General features: G+C 36.1%; 1 protein-coding gene across 5 annotated transcripts in view; it reads left to right on the top strand.

Annotated features, from left to right (window-relative positions):
• The window catches only part of DACH2 (dachshund family transcription factor 2), an 890,246-nt gene that overhangs the window by 768,593 nt on the left and 107,351 nt on the right, over positions 1-14,302 (top strand). For all 5 annotated transcript variants that reach the window (XM_078064867.1, XM_078064865.1, XM_078064864.1 and 2 more), the window contains exons 7-8: positions 3,751-3,886; positions 7,003-7,086. In XM_078064867.1, coding sequence (XP_077920993.1) covers positions 3,751-3,886; positions 7,003-7,086 — 220 coding nt within the window. The remainder of the gene's footprint in view (positions 1-3,750; positions 3,887-7,002; positions 7,087-14,302) is intronic.

Raw genomic sequence — 14,302 nt, 5'->3', positions numbered from 1 at the left:
CCTGTATTTGGCAAATGATGAGGACATTATCACTTGTGTTCTCATTTGTAATAAAACAGATTAACTTGCTGTGAAATTTTAACTAGGCTGAGACACAACAGTAGCCACCTAATGAACCAAAGCATATTGCAGTTAAGTAGCTAAATAGATGCATACTGATTATAGGGATGAAAAATGGATCTGTTTACTTGCAAAGAAGAAATTGTTCATACAACTATTAATTATTTAAGAGAAATTAAACATTCCCAGCTCTACACAGATATATATATATTTTTAAACCCACCTAACTCTTAATCAATATAAGGCACTGAACTTATATAATACAGTTTACATGGTGAAAAAAGTCTGACCTCTGTGATGCCGTAGGAAAACAATAACAATGAACTGAACCTTGATTGAATTTGGAAAGTGCAGGCAATGAAATCTTAAAGCAGATATATTACTTTATGCAAAATGTTACTGTCACTCTAGGGGCGCCTGGGTGGCTCAGTCGTTAAGCGTCTGCCTTCGGCTCAGGTCATGATCCCAGGGTCCTGGGATCGAGCCCCACATCGGGCTCCCTGCTCCACGGGAAGCCTGCTTCTCCCTCTCCCACCTCTCTCGCTGTGTCTGTCAAAGAAATAAAATCTTTAAAAAAAAATAAATTCCTGGGGCGCCTGGGTGGCTCAGTCATTAAGCGTCTGCCTTCGGATCAGGTCCTGATCCCAGGGTCCTGGGATCGAGCCCCGCATCGGGCTCCCTGCTCCGCGGGAAGCCTGCTTCTCCCTCTCCCACTCCCCCTGCTTGTGTTCCCTCTCTCGCTGTCTCTCTCTGTCAAATAAATAAATAAAATCTTAAAAAAAAAAATGTTACTGTCACTCTAAATCATGTTTTTCAATTATGTTAGTCACCATACAGTACTTCATTATAAATCATTTTTTCAAAGTTAGTTTATTGTTTCACTTAATATGGTGTTGAAAATGTCAAAGAAGGAGTTGAAGAGTAAGTTATTTGAGTTAATATTATTTGATCTTTTACTAATTTTAAGCATTTGGGGGGATCTTCCTTTATAGTATTGTATTTTTTCTCATTTTCATAGCATTTTTCTATTTGTGTAGATGTCCTTTCAACTTTTTAAAAAAATTCAAAATGAGCTTTCATTTTTTATTAGGCAGAGTGGACAAGAGCAAGTATCATTGTCAGTTGGATTCTCTTGTTTTTCCAAACCATCAATTTTATGAAACAACTTAAAAATTTTCCATTTTTATTATGACAGCATATATTGCTGTGTGTATGATTCCTGTTTGTCACCATACAGTGATTTTTTTGCTCAGTTCTATTTTTGTCTAGTAACTGCTGTACTTTGTCCCTGTCCATTCATTCAGATGCCCATGAAACCTAAATGTAGTTCATTGAATTACATATTTTTTCAACAAATTTTCAATGTTACAATTCAAAGACAAACACTGAATGTTCTACACTTTATATACATATTTTGGCATAGAATCGTTGAGGACAGTGAAAGCCAAAAAAAAAATTTTTTTTTGACCTTATATATAAAAATCCTTGCATTGGTGTGTGTTTGTGTACATATACTATTTAAAGAATTTATTTTTGATCATGACAGTTTAAGTTGAATTTCACAATCAATGAACTACTAGTCTTCTCAGAAAGTAAAAGAATGTGGTACAAAGGCTGTATATACCTTGCTGTCTATCCCCATACCATCACTCTGGAATACAAGTGTAATTATTTAGAAAATAAAAACTTGATTCTTTTCTTCTGCTTTGCTTATATGTTTCTTTTTATTTTGTACTGTACATGTAGTGTTACAACTAGATATTTATCTGTATAGTAAATATAAATGAAATGTATATTTCTATGTCTTAAAACATTTGTTTTTGAGGTATGACAACAGTTATAGAGCCTTTGAAGTGTAACATAAATTTATTATAATTATCAGTATTTAATTAGGATATAATATTGCAGCTAATATACTCAAAGTCTACTATTCATTTTATTAAAATTATCGGATGTTAATTGTATGTTAAACAATAATATAAAACACCATTTAAAAACAAAACTATATTGATGATTGTATTAGTATTTTATTTCTACTATAACAAAATATGACATAGTGGCTTAAAACAATGCAAATTTATTTTCTTATGGTTCTGTAGGTCAGATGTCTAACATAGACACCACTGAGCTAAAATCAAGGTGTTGGCAGGGCTGCATTTCTTTCTGTAGCTTCCAGGGATGGATCTATTTCCTTGCTTTTCCACCTTCTAGAAGCCACCCACATTTCTTGCCTCCTGGTTCCCTTCATCCATCTTCAAAGCCAGAAAGGTTACATTTCTCTGATTATTCTTCCATAATATCTTCCTCTGACCTTCCCTTTCTGCCTCTAAGTGTAATTTATCTATATCAACGTTCTCAAACACATCTGAAAAATCCATTTACCATGTGATGTAACATATTCACATGTGATGCAACATATTCATAGGTCTCAGTCATTAGGATGTGGAGTGGCCATTTTGGGGGCCACTATTCTGCCTGCTACTATTCTGCCTGCTACAATGATAGACATTGCAAAATGTTAACTTCTGCTAATGAAATAATAAGCTTTAACTCTCGTGCTATTACTTTTGTATTTAAACAAACAACAGTTTTCTTTAGGGAATTTATAAATTTTAGGCCTCTCATGCAAAATCAATGTGAAAATGTACAAGTACTTATTTGAAAAACTAATTCTTAATGTTATGATGATTAGAATACTGATGTTGTAATTACAGATAATTAGAATATTTAAGAAATTTATTATGGATGAACTAAATATTTTATAGAACAAACATTCTCTGTCCCAGCATGTCTATTACCCTGTCGCATTTATTGCATATATGCATAAACATAGCAATTTGGTTCTTCTAGTGATTGAATTAATTGAATGATTGTCAGATTTATTCATCAAGTTGTGATGTATAAACATAGTGAATAATTTCAGAGTTTTATAGCAATATTCATAATCACAAAAGTCTTGAGGACTATAACAGTTACTGTAAAGGTGTGTAAAATAAATGTTTTATTTTTATTCAAATTCATTATTTAAAACTATAAAAATCTAAATAATACTAAGCAATTGTTATTGACAGGTTTTAGTGTTAGTTTGGAAAACCTATCATTGTGTCCTGTGACTACCAAACCATTTTGCTGGCAGAATTCAACATAAATTCCTAAGGTCTGATAGAGTGCATGTATATTGTTTCCATAGTTTCCATAATTTTTATTTGTGCAGAAAGACTCAATATTTACCAGATGCCACTACGTGTGAGTTTTATTCCTAGGTTTTCAAGTGTTTACTTTTGGAAGATCTTCTTTAGAGAGTAGGATCACCTTCCAGGCTTTGGCATATACTTTATATAAATTTAAGAGTTTACAGTAACAGTAATCTTCACTGCACACCTATGTTCATAATTCTTCCTGAATTTTCTAGGAAAGGAAATGGAAACTAACCTTTCTTGAACCTCTAACATATATCCAGCATGGCACTGAGCCCTTTCACGTTCTCCTATTTAGCCCTCATAATATCCCATTAATTTTAAAAGAACAAAAAATATGTATTTGTCTAAAGATACACGTTTAAGACCAAGTATCATGAACATGCATGCTTTTGGGATAACTGAGAGGTCAACATTTCAAATATTATGGACTCAACCAACATGAAAAACTTGGTGAACAGATAACATTTACTGTTGTGTTTCCTTGTGTCAGGAACGGATCCCAGAGAGTCCTTCTCCTGTTCCCTCTCTGGAAGAGAATCATCATCCTGGGAGTCAGACTTCCTCCCACCCCAGCAGCAGTGTGTCCAGCTCTCCCTCTCAGGTGGATCACCATTCAGAGAGGATGGGTAAGTATCTCATCTAAAACAAAGAATTAAAAGATATCCTTTTGGGAATTTCTTCATTAGTCAATAGAAAAGGGAGAGCTGGGGGGTTGATGCCTCCTTAATAAAAATGACTTTTTGAAGTGGTCATTTTTTTAGTGCTGAAGCAATATGAACAACAAAATGAAACTTAAAGTGTTAGAAGTTTCTTCTCTGAAAGGGTCTTCATTTACTGTGTCACTGGATTCCATCAGAACAATACGATGGGATTTTTGTAGACTATATGTTAGTTCAACATATTGATATTTAACAGTTCACATGAATACACTTGTTACATTCACAGCATCTTTGAATAATGAAAGATAAAATATCTTTTAAACAGTTGATCATTTAAGAGTGATTAAAAAGTGAATCAAGATATAATTTGCTACAATCTCAATAATTTGGATCAAAAATATTTAATATTTTCCCTTTCTTTATTTTTTTATTATCTCAGAAGCCTTACACCATAGACACTATTCCAGAAAGACTATAATGGTATTGTCAGTGATGTGGCATATTGGAGACTTGAATCTAGCCATAGTTCTGGCACTGAGTAGCTATGAGACCCTGGGTATGTCACTTAACCATCATGAGTTTCTTTACCTAATATATGGAAATAATTACTGCCATGCCTAATGCACTGGATTTTTGTGAGGTCAAATGAAATAATACGTGGAAAAACACTTCAGAAGTTTAAAGTGCTAAGGAAATGTGAGTGATAAGCACTCTTATTGTCTATGTGGCTTTACCTTGATTGTTTATTATCCCTTGCTGTCTGATTTTACTCAGGTATACAGATGTTACCAAGTGCATTCAGTTGTAACAAATTCTCATCTAGTATATAATAATTATGAACTAAATGAGATAGGTAAAATCTTTATTAATCTTTTGTATCTACACAATCCAATTTCTTAAATATCCATTTCCTTTAGGAAAAATGATTTCTGTTCCTCTTTTAGTCTTACTCTATAAAATTGTTCTTTATATGAACTCTAAGTTTTTATACACCATAACAGTGATTGCTTTAAGCCTCTCCAAAATAATGTTTTTTTGTTTTTTGTTTTTTTGGTTTTTTTGTGGGGAGGAGAGGAATTTGAGGGATTAGCAGAGGCGTTAGTTTCTGAATTTGTGCTGGGGAAGGATGAAGATAATTTCTCCCTTCTGGAAATTCATCCAAGTCTCATTTAGCCTGTCAATATTATATATTGTTTGTGGCTCATAGTAAGCGCAATGAGTCTCAAATCTGGCACCCATTATAATCACTTGTGGAACATTTACAGATACGAATGCCCAGGTTACATGCTCAGAGTCTGATTTACCTCGTCTGGAATAGAGCCTGGCAGCACTGCTTTGTTTTGATTTTCACTGTCTCCTCATGATATTCTAATGTGCAACCAGAGTTAAGAACCACTGAGCTAGAACTTGAGGTTAGTGCCCTAAGGGAGTAAGTTCAATTCCTGGAAGAGGTGATGGGTCTTCTAGCTTTACTTTATCACAGCTTTTGGGACACAGACTACCTGGTTGTTACAACCGTGTGCAACTGATTTAAGGGAGTCTGAGCAAGAAAAGCAGATAGAGCCAGATACCATTAACGAATCAAGAACCCAAAACACACATTATTCTGTCAGGATAATCTTTGTATTAATGAGGGGTGGGGGAGAGAGAAAAGGGAGAGAGAGAATTATTTATTGAGGGCTGGCTAAGAGCAGAACACATAGGGAAATATACTATGTGATACATATATTTTAAGGGAATAGTATCTTACACTTAGAAATAAAATCAAATATTTCTAAAACAATATAATATTCTAAAAAATATATCAACCACATAAAACATTTCTAATTCCATTGGCAGTAATTAGGCTGTCTATGCATATTCCCAGGTGTCCAAGCATGATTGTGAGATTGTCTAAAACAAAAAAAGAAAAAAAAGTTTGAGGATTTTTGGTTTAAAGTGATCATATTTTATTTATAGAGCAATATAATGTATTTTTTTATTTTTTTATTATTATGTTATGTTAATCACCATACATTACATCATTAGTTTTTGATGTAGTGTTCCATGATTCATTGTTTGCGTATAACACCCAGTGCTCCATGCAGAACGTGCCCTCTTTAATACCCATCAGACTAACCCATCCCCCCACCCCCTCCCCTAGAGAACCCTCAGTTTGTTTCTCAGAGTCCATAGTCTCTCATGGTTCGTCTCCCCCTCCGATTCCCCCGCCTTCATTCTTGCCCTCCTGCTATCTTCTTCCTCTTTTTTTTTTTTTTTTAACATACAATGTATTATTTGTTTCAGAGATACAGGTCTGTGAATATAATGTTTTTTAAAAGATTTTATTAATTTATTTGAGAAAGAGAGACAGAGATAGCAAGAGAGAGCATGAGCAGGGAGGAGAGGGAAAGCAGGCTCCCCACTGAGTAGGGAGCTAGACATGGGGCTCGATCCCAGGACCCTGGGATCATGACCTGAGCCAAAGGCAGACCTTTAACTGACTGAGCCACCCAGGAGCCGCTAGCAATATAATGATATAAAAAAATATAACAAAAGAGAATTAAATGATAAACTATGAAAATTGGCATGCTTTTCCCTTTTTCAATATAAATGGTTTGTTAAAAAGCATTTATAATAATTACCAGAAAGTTATACTTTACCTATTAATTTTGCTATATGTATTTGTAAAAAAAAACTCAATAAAGTGAGTTATCTGTAATGATTTTAAACTCATGAAATTAAGTGATAAATTCTTTCTGGAAACCTTTTGGGAACTATATTATTAATTATGCAGGTAAATAGCTAATTTGTATATGAATTTTAAAAGAGCAAACATTTAAAATGATTTAAAAAAATATGTGGGCAATTATATATGCACTATATATTAATTCCACTTTAAAAATTCACATGACTGAGCAGTTTATTGATTTTTAAACTACATAATCATCAAACCAACACAAATGATTCCACTGTTTCAGATAGAGATGTATACAATTCATGTTAGTTGTTATTGGAGTAAAATAGTTATTTATATAATACTTTTCTACTTTTCTTTTGGGTGTTTTGCAAGAAAATTACTCAGTTTTATCTTTTATTTATAGCTATGATGCCCAACAATAGAGAGGAACTTACTGTTGATCAGGATAATGGACCAACCATCAAAAAATTCCAAAGGGATAATAAAGGTAAAATGATTTTTGCTTATTTGTTGGACATATAAATATTAGATAGTAACTGAATTAACATGCCAGTGCTGTATCTTGCAACCACATTTCCTAAACAGAATAAATTTATACTGGCTTTAGATAAATTATATTAGTAGTAAAAAAAAAATACACTTACCTGAAGCTTGTTTATTTAATGTTAATAAATTACATATCAGCCTGAAGTTTTTCTGTGCTTGTGGTTGGAAACTTCACTTTATGCCCTTTTATTATGCCTGATCAGAAACATCTGACTTATATATGCACTTTTTAAACTATGTTTAAATGACTCACCATTTGATAGTTACATTTGAAAAACTGAGTTGCTGTAATGGAGAAAAGATGTTCCCCCAACAATCAAAAGAGATTTTTAGAATATATACTTACTTGGGCATTTCAAATGAAAGCTTAGGAAGTTACTCCAATCAAGTATTTATCTAGAATGTTGATAGATATGATGTCAAACTAGATTTTGATCCACTGAGGTACATGTATCATCTCTGCACAGTATATAGTTTTTTTCTTAGGATATCAGTTTAAAGAAGGTAAGGAGAGTAAGAATTTCAAAGTCATGCTAACTTTTTAAAATTTAATTTAATTTAATTATGTTATGTTAGTCACTGTACAATACATCATTAGTTTTTGGTGTAGTGATCCATGATTCACTGTTTTTGTATAACACCCAGTGCTCCATGCAGTACGTGCCCTACTTAATACCCATTACCAGGCTAACCCATCCCCCCACCCCCCTCCCTGTAAAACCCACAGTTTGTTTCATGGAGTCCATAGTCTCTCATGGTTCATCTCTCTCTCCGATTCCCTCCCCCCTTCATTTTTCCCTTCCTTCTCCTAATGTCCTCCATGCTATTCCTTATGTTCCACAAACAAGTGAAACCGTATGATAATTGACTTTCTCTGCTTGACTTATTTCACTTAGCATAATCTCCACTAATCCCATCCATGTTGATGTAAAAGTTGGGTACTCATTCTTTCTGATGGCTAAGTAGTATTCCATTGTATATATGAACCACATCTTCTTTATCCATTCATCTGTTGAAGGGCATCTTGGCTCTTTCCACAGTTTGGCTATTGCAGACATTGCTGCTATGAACATTTGGGTGTATATGGCCCTTCTTTTCACTACATCTGTGTCTTTGAGGTAAATAACCAGGAGTGCAATTGCTGGGTCATAGGGTAGCTCTATTTTTTAATTTTTTGAGGCACCTCCACACTGTTTTCCAAAGTGGCTGTACCAACTTGCATTCCCACCAACAGTGTAAGAGGGTTCCCCTTTCTCCACAACCTCTCCAACATTTGTTGTTTCTTGTCTCATCAATTTTTGCCATTCTAACTGGTGTGAGGTAGTATCTCAATGTGGTTTTGATTTGAATTTCCCTGATGGCTAATGATGATGAGCATTTTTTCATGTGTTTGTTAGTCATTTGTATGTCTTCTTTGGAGAAGAGTCTGTTCGTATCTTCTGCGCATTTTTTGATCTGATTATTTGGTTTTTGGGTATTGAGTTTGAGGAATTCTTCATAAATCTTGGAAATCAGCACTTTGTCTGTAGTGTCATTTGCAAATATCTTCTCCCATTCTGTGGGTTGCCTCTTTGTTTGGTTGACTGTTTCCTTTGCTGTGCAGAAGCTTTTTATCTTGATGAAGTCCCAAAAGTTCATTTTTGCTTTTGCTTCACTAGACATTGGAGTTCTATCTTGAAGAAGTTGCCGTGGCCAATGTCGAAGGTTACTGCCTATGTTCTCCTCTAGGATTTTGATGGATTCCTGTCTCACATTGAGGTCTTTCATCCATTTTGAGTTTATCTTTGTGTATGCTATAAAGGAATGTTCCAGTTTCATTCTTCTATATGTAGCTGTCCAATTTTCCCAGCACCATTTATTGAAGAGACTGTCTTTTTTCCATTGCATATTTTTTTCCTGCTTTGCTGAAGATTATTTGACCATAGAGTTGAGGGTCCATATCTGGGCTCTCTATTCTGTTCCATTGGTCTATATGCCTGTTTTTGTGCCAGTACCATGCTGTCTTGGTGATCACTGCTTTGTAATATAGCTTGAAATCAGGCTATGTGATGCCCCCAGCTTTGTTTTTCCTTTTCAACATTTCCTTGGCGATTTGGGGTCTTTTCTGATTCCATACAAATTTTAGGATTGTTTGTTCCAGCACTTTGAAAAATGTCATTGGAATTTTGATCAGGATGGCCTTGAAGGTATAGATTTCTCTGGGTAGCATAGACATTTTAACAATGTTTATTCTTCCGATCCATGAGCATGGAATGTTTTTCCATCTTTTTGTGTCTTCTACAATTTCTTTCATGAGTGTTCTGTAGTTCCTAGAGTATAGATCTTTTACCTCTTTGGTTAGGTTTATTCCTAGGTATCTTATGGTTTTGGGTGCTATTGTAAATGGAATCGATTCTCTAATTTCTCTTTCTACAGTTGCATTGTTAGTATATAAGAAAGTAATTGATTTCTGTGCATTGATTTTGTATCCTGCCACATTACTGAATTGCTGTATGAGTTCTAGTAACTTGGGGGTGGAGTCTTTTGGGTTTTCCACATAAAGTATCATGTCATCTGCAAAGAGAGAGAGTGACTTCTTCTTTACCAATTTGAATGCTTTTATTTCTTTCTGTTGTCTGATTGCTGTGGCTAGGACTTCTAGTACTATGTTGAACAACAGTGGCGAGAGTGGGCATCCTTGTCGTGTTCCTGATCTTAAGGGAAAGGCTCTCAGCTTTTCCCCATTGAGGATGATATTCACTGTGGGTTTTTCATAGATGGATTTTATGAACTTGAGGAATGTTCCCTCTATCCCTATACTCTGAAGAGTTTTAATCAGGAAAGGATCCTGTATGCTGTCAAATGCTTTTTCTGCATCAGTTGAGAGGACCATATGGTTCTTCTCTCTCCTCTTATTAATGTGTTCTATCACATTGATTGATTTGTGAATGTTGAACCACCCTTGCATCCCGGGGATAAATCCCACTTGGTCATGGTGGATGATCCTTTCAATGTATTGTTGGATCCTATTGGCTAGGATTTTGTTGAGGATTTTGGAATCCATATTCATCAGGGATATCAGTCTGAAATTCTCCTTTTTGATGGGGTCTTTGCCTGGTTTAGGGATCAAGGTTATGCTGGCCTCATTGAATGAGTCTGGAAGCTTTCCTTCTGTTTCTATTTTTTGAAACACCTTCAGGAAAATAAGTATTATTTCTTCTTTGAATGTTTGGTAGGTTCCTCAGGGAATCCATCAGGCCATGCACTCTTGTTTTTTGGGAGGTTTTTGATCACTGCTTCAATCTCGTTACTGGTTATTGGCCTATTCAGGTTGTCAGTTTCTTCCTGTTTCAGTCTTGGCAGTTTATAGGTTTCCCAGAAGGCATCCATTTCTTCCAGGTTGCTTACTTTATTGGCATAGAGTTGTTAATAATAATTTCTAATAATTGTTTCTATTCCTTGGTGTTAGTTGTGATCTCTCCCCTTTCATTCATAATTTTATTAATTTGGGTCCTTTCTCTTTTCTTTTGGATAATTCTGGCCAGTGGTTTATTGATCTTATTAATTCTTTCAAAGAACCAGCTTCTAGTTTCATTGATCTGATCTGTGTTTCTGGTTTCTAATTCATTGATCTCTGCTCTAATCTTAATTGTTTCTCTTCTAACGCATGGCTTAGGCATCATTTGTTGCTTTTTCTCTAGTTCTTTAAAGTGTAAAGTTAGTTGGTGAATTCGGGATTTTTTTTTTTTTTTTTTTGTGAGGCTTGGATAGCAATGTGTTTCCCCCTTAGGACCGCCTTTGCAGTTTCCCATAGGTTTTGGACCGATGTGTTTTCATTCTCATTGGTTTCCATGAATTGTTTAAGTTCTTCTTTGATTTCCTGGTTGACCCAAACATTCTTGAGCAGAGTGGTCTTTAGCTTCCCAGTGTTTGAATTTCTGCCAATTTTTTTCTTATGATTGAGTTCCAGTTTTAAAGCATTATTGTCTGAGAGTATGCAGGTAATAATCTCAATCTTTTGGTATCGGTTGAGACCTGATCTGTGACCCAGTATGCGGTCTATTGTGGAGAAAGTTCCATGTGCGCTCGAGAAGAATGAGTATTCTGTTGTTTTAAGGTGTAATGTTCTGTATATATCTATGAGGTCCATCCGGTCCAGTGTGTCATTCAAAGCTCTTGTTTCTTTGTTGATTTTCTGCTTAGATGATCTATCTATTGCTGAGAGTGGAAAATTGAAGTCTCCTACAATTAACTTATTGTTATCAATATGACTCTTTATTTTGGTAACAGTTGGCTTATGTAAATGGCTGCTCCCATGTTGGGGGCATAGATATTTACAATTGTTAGATCTTCTTGTTGGATATACACTTTAAGAATGATATAGTGTCCTTCTGTGTCTGTAACTACAGTCTTTAGCTTAAAATCTTATTTGTCTGATATAAGAATTGTGACCCCAGCTTTCTTTTGAGGTCCGTTGGCATGGAAGATGGAACTCCATCCCTTCACTTTCAGTCTGGATGTATCTTTAGGTTCAAAATGAGTCTCTTGTAGACAGCATATGGATGGGTCTTATCTTTTTATCCAATCTGCAACCCTGTGCTGTTTTATGGGAGCATTTAGGCCATTCACGTTGAGAGTGATTATTGAAAGATATGAACTTATTGTCATCATGTTGCCTGTGAAGTCCTTGTTTTTATAGATTGTCTCTCTACATTTCTGTTCTATATCACCTTTGGGGTCTTTCTCCTTTTATAGAATCCCCCTTAATATTTCTTGCAGGTCCAGCTTAGTGGTCACATATTCTTTCAGTTTCTGCTTGTCTTGGAAACTCTGCATCTCTCCATCCATTCAAAATGACAGCCTTGCTAGATAGAATATTCTTGGCTGCATGTTCTTCTCATTTAGTACCCTGAATATGTCTTGCCAGCCCTTTTTGGCTTGCCAGGTCTCTGTGGATAGGTCTGATGTTATTCTGATGTTCCTCCCTCTTTACATAAGGAATATCTCCCCCCTAACTGTCCTTAAGATGGTTTCCTTGCTTCTGAGATTTGTGAGTTTTATTATTACATGCCGGGGCGTTGGCCTGTTTTCCTTGATCTTGGGAGAGGTCCTCTGCCTCTAAGACATGAATGTTTCTTTCATTCCCCAGATTAAGGAAGTTCTCAGCTACGATTTGCTCAAATATATCTTCTAGTCCTCTCTCTCTCTCCACCCACTCAGGGATCCCAATAATTTTGACAATGGAATGTTTCTTGGTGTCACTTATTTCTCTGATTCTGTTTTCATGGATTTTGAGTTGTTTCTTCTGGCCTCCTCTTTATCCTTCTTTTCTATCAATTGGTCTTCTAGATCACTAATTCATTCTGCCTCGCTTACCCTAGCTGTTAGATTATCTAGATTAGATTGGATCTCATTTATAGAATTTTTAAGTTCTGCCAGTTCAGCTTTCATTTCTGCCCTTAGAAACTCTATAGTGCCATTAATCACTTTCTCCTTTCTAGCTATTGTCTTCAGAACTGCTACCCTGAATTCCATCTCCGACATCTTGGTTATATCTGAATCCATTTGTAAATCTGTGGCAGAAGTCACAGTCTCTGAGTCTTTCCTATTTTGGGAGTTACTCCTCCTAGTCATTCTCTTGAGGGGTGATTGAGGGAATGTACAGAATCCAAATTATTGACCACAACCCAAGCAAGGTGCACCTGTTTTATAGGGACCTTAGGGTTGCCGGCCTCTTGTTCTCCCAGCCTGTCTTCTGGGGGAGTGGCCCGCTGCACTGTTACTCAGGTGACCCTATTTGGGCAGAGTTGTCCTGCCCCCTGTGGGGGGGATGGGCTCAGTAGAAACTGGTTTTGGGGGGCTTTTTTTCTCTGGAGGCTTTCCACATCTCTTCCTAGAGTCAGAGCAGGGGAGATCATTTCCAACCATCTGCCTCAGAACAGAGAGATCACAGTCTGTTCTTCAGTGAACTCTCCAGCCCACACTATCTCCGCTTCTGTCTATGCTGCTAAAAACTGCAGTGTCCTGGGTTGTGCACCCCTCAGCAGTACTCCCAATCTTCACTTCCTGGTCAGGGCATGTCTTTGTCCTTTGTGCTCCTAAAACCACCAGCCACCTCCAGTTCACATGGGTGGCCCCGCTGCTCCGGGTTTCAGTCCAGAGGGTTTCCCTAAAGTCCTTTCCCCACTGTTACTGGTCTGCAAGTCTATGCCCTGTCCCCAGTTCAGGAGGCTATCTATCACCAACAGTGCAGGATCCCGATGACTGGGCTCCCTCCTTCTTCCTTTTATCTTTGGTTATGTGCCCTCAGAATCACATCTCCCCACTTCATACTTCGAAACCAACTGCCTGCGATATTCTGTTTGTAGAGATCCAGATATATCTTCTTACATCTCAGGCTGATTTCGTGGATGTTCAGAGTGGTCTGGTGGATATCCAGCTCAGTTCCAGGGACTGGTTGGAATAGGGTCCCCTACTCCTCTGCCATCTTTTCCTCTCCAAAGTCATGCTATCTTGATATGAAAACTGAGTACAATTTTGTTTAAAAGGCTAAAAGGTAAGAGAAAAAGAAAACATATTGGCATATATTATAGGCTATACATTATTTCTGTCATTGTGAATTAAACAGTAACTCTAAGCTAAAGAGCATAAGGTAACACATAATTTATCAGTTCACCAAATGGTCTGTTTGTACTTCAGTATAGGGTGCATTTTTCTATCTCTACTAAAGATAAACATAATATATAGAAAAAAGACTCCATGAGCTGAAGAGTTAATGGAGAAATTTATCTTTCTTCTCTAGACTGAACTTGCTTCCTAATTACATAGATGAGCATTTTAGTTAGAATTTGGAATAATGTATGATTTTAATTTCATTGATCCATGGTTGGTTTCCTTGCCATATGTTTAGTCATTTCTTATCCAAATGCTGAAAGGCTATGCCCTCTGGGGCTCCAAGATGTAAATGATTGATTTCAGAATACTTGCCAGAATGGAAGAATCCAGTTTTAGTATATTAGAATACCCAAGCTCTTATACAGGTAATGGAATTCTAGTTAAAGATGCAATTTCATTCTTAATCTAGCAACAATTTGTTCCTGAGACCTCTTTACCACCAAGTCATGATTATTTGGAGGACAGTGTGGTAGTAAAACAACTTTTCTAGGAAAATCTCAAGC

This window comes from Halichoerus grypus, chromosome X, assembly GCF_964656455.1.
Source record: "Halichoerus grypus chromosome X, mHalGry1.hap1.1, whole genome shotgun sequence".
In the NCBI taxonomy this organism is placed as follows: domain Eukaryota; kingdom Metazoa; phylum Chordata; class Mammalia; order Carnivora; family Phocidae; genus Halichoerus; species Halichoerus grypus.
Note: the sequence above shows the minus strand (reverse complement) of the source record. Positions and strands in the feature narration are given on the sequence as shown.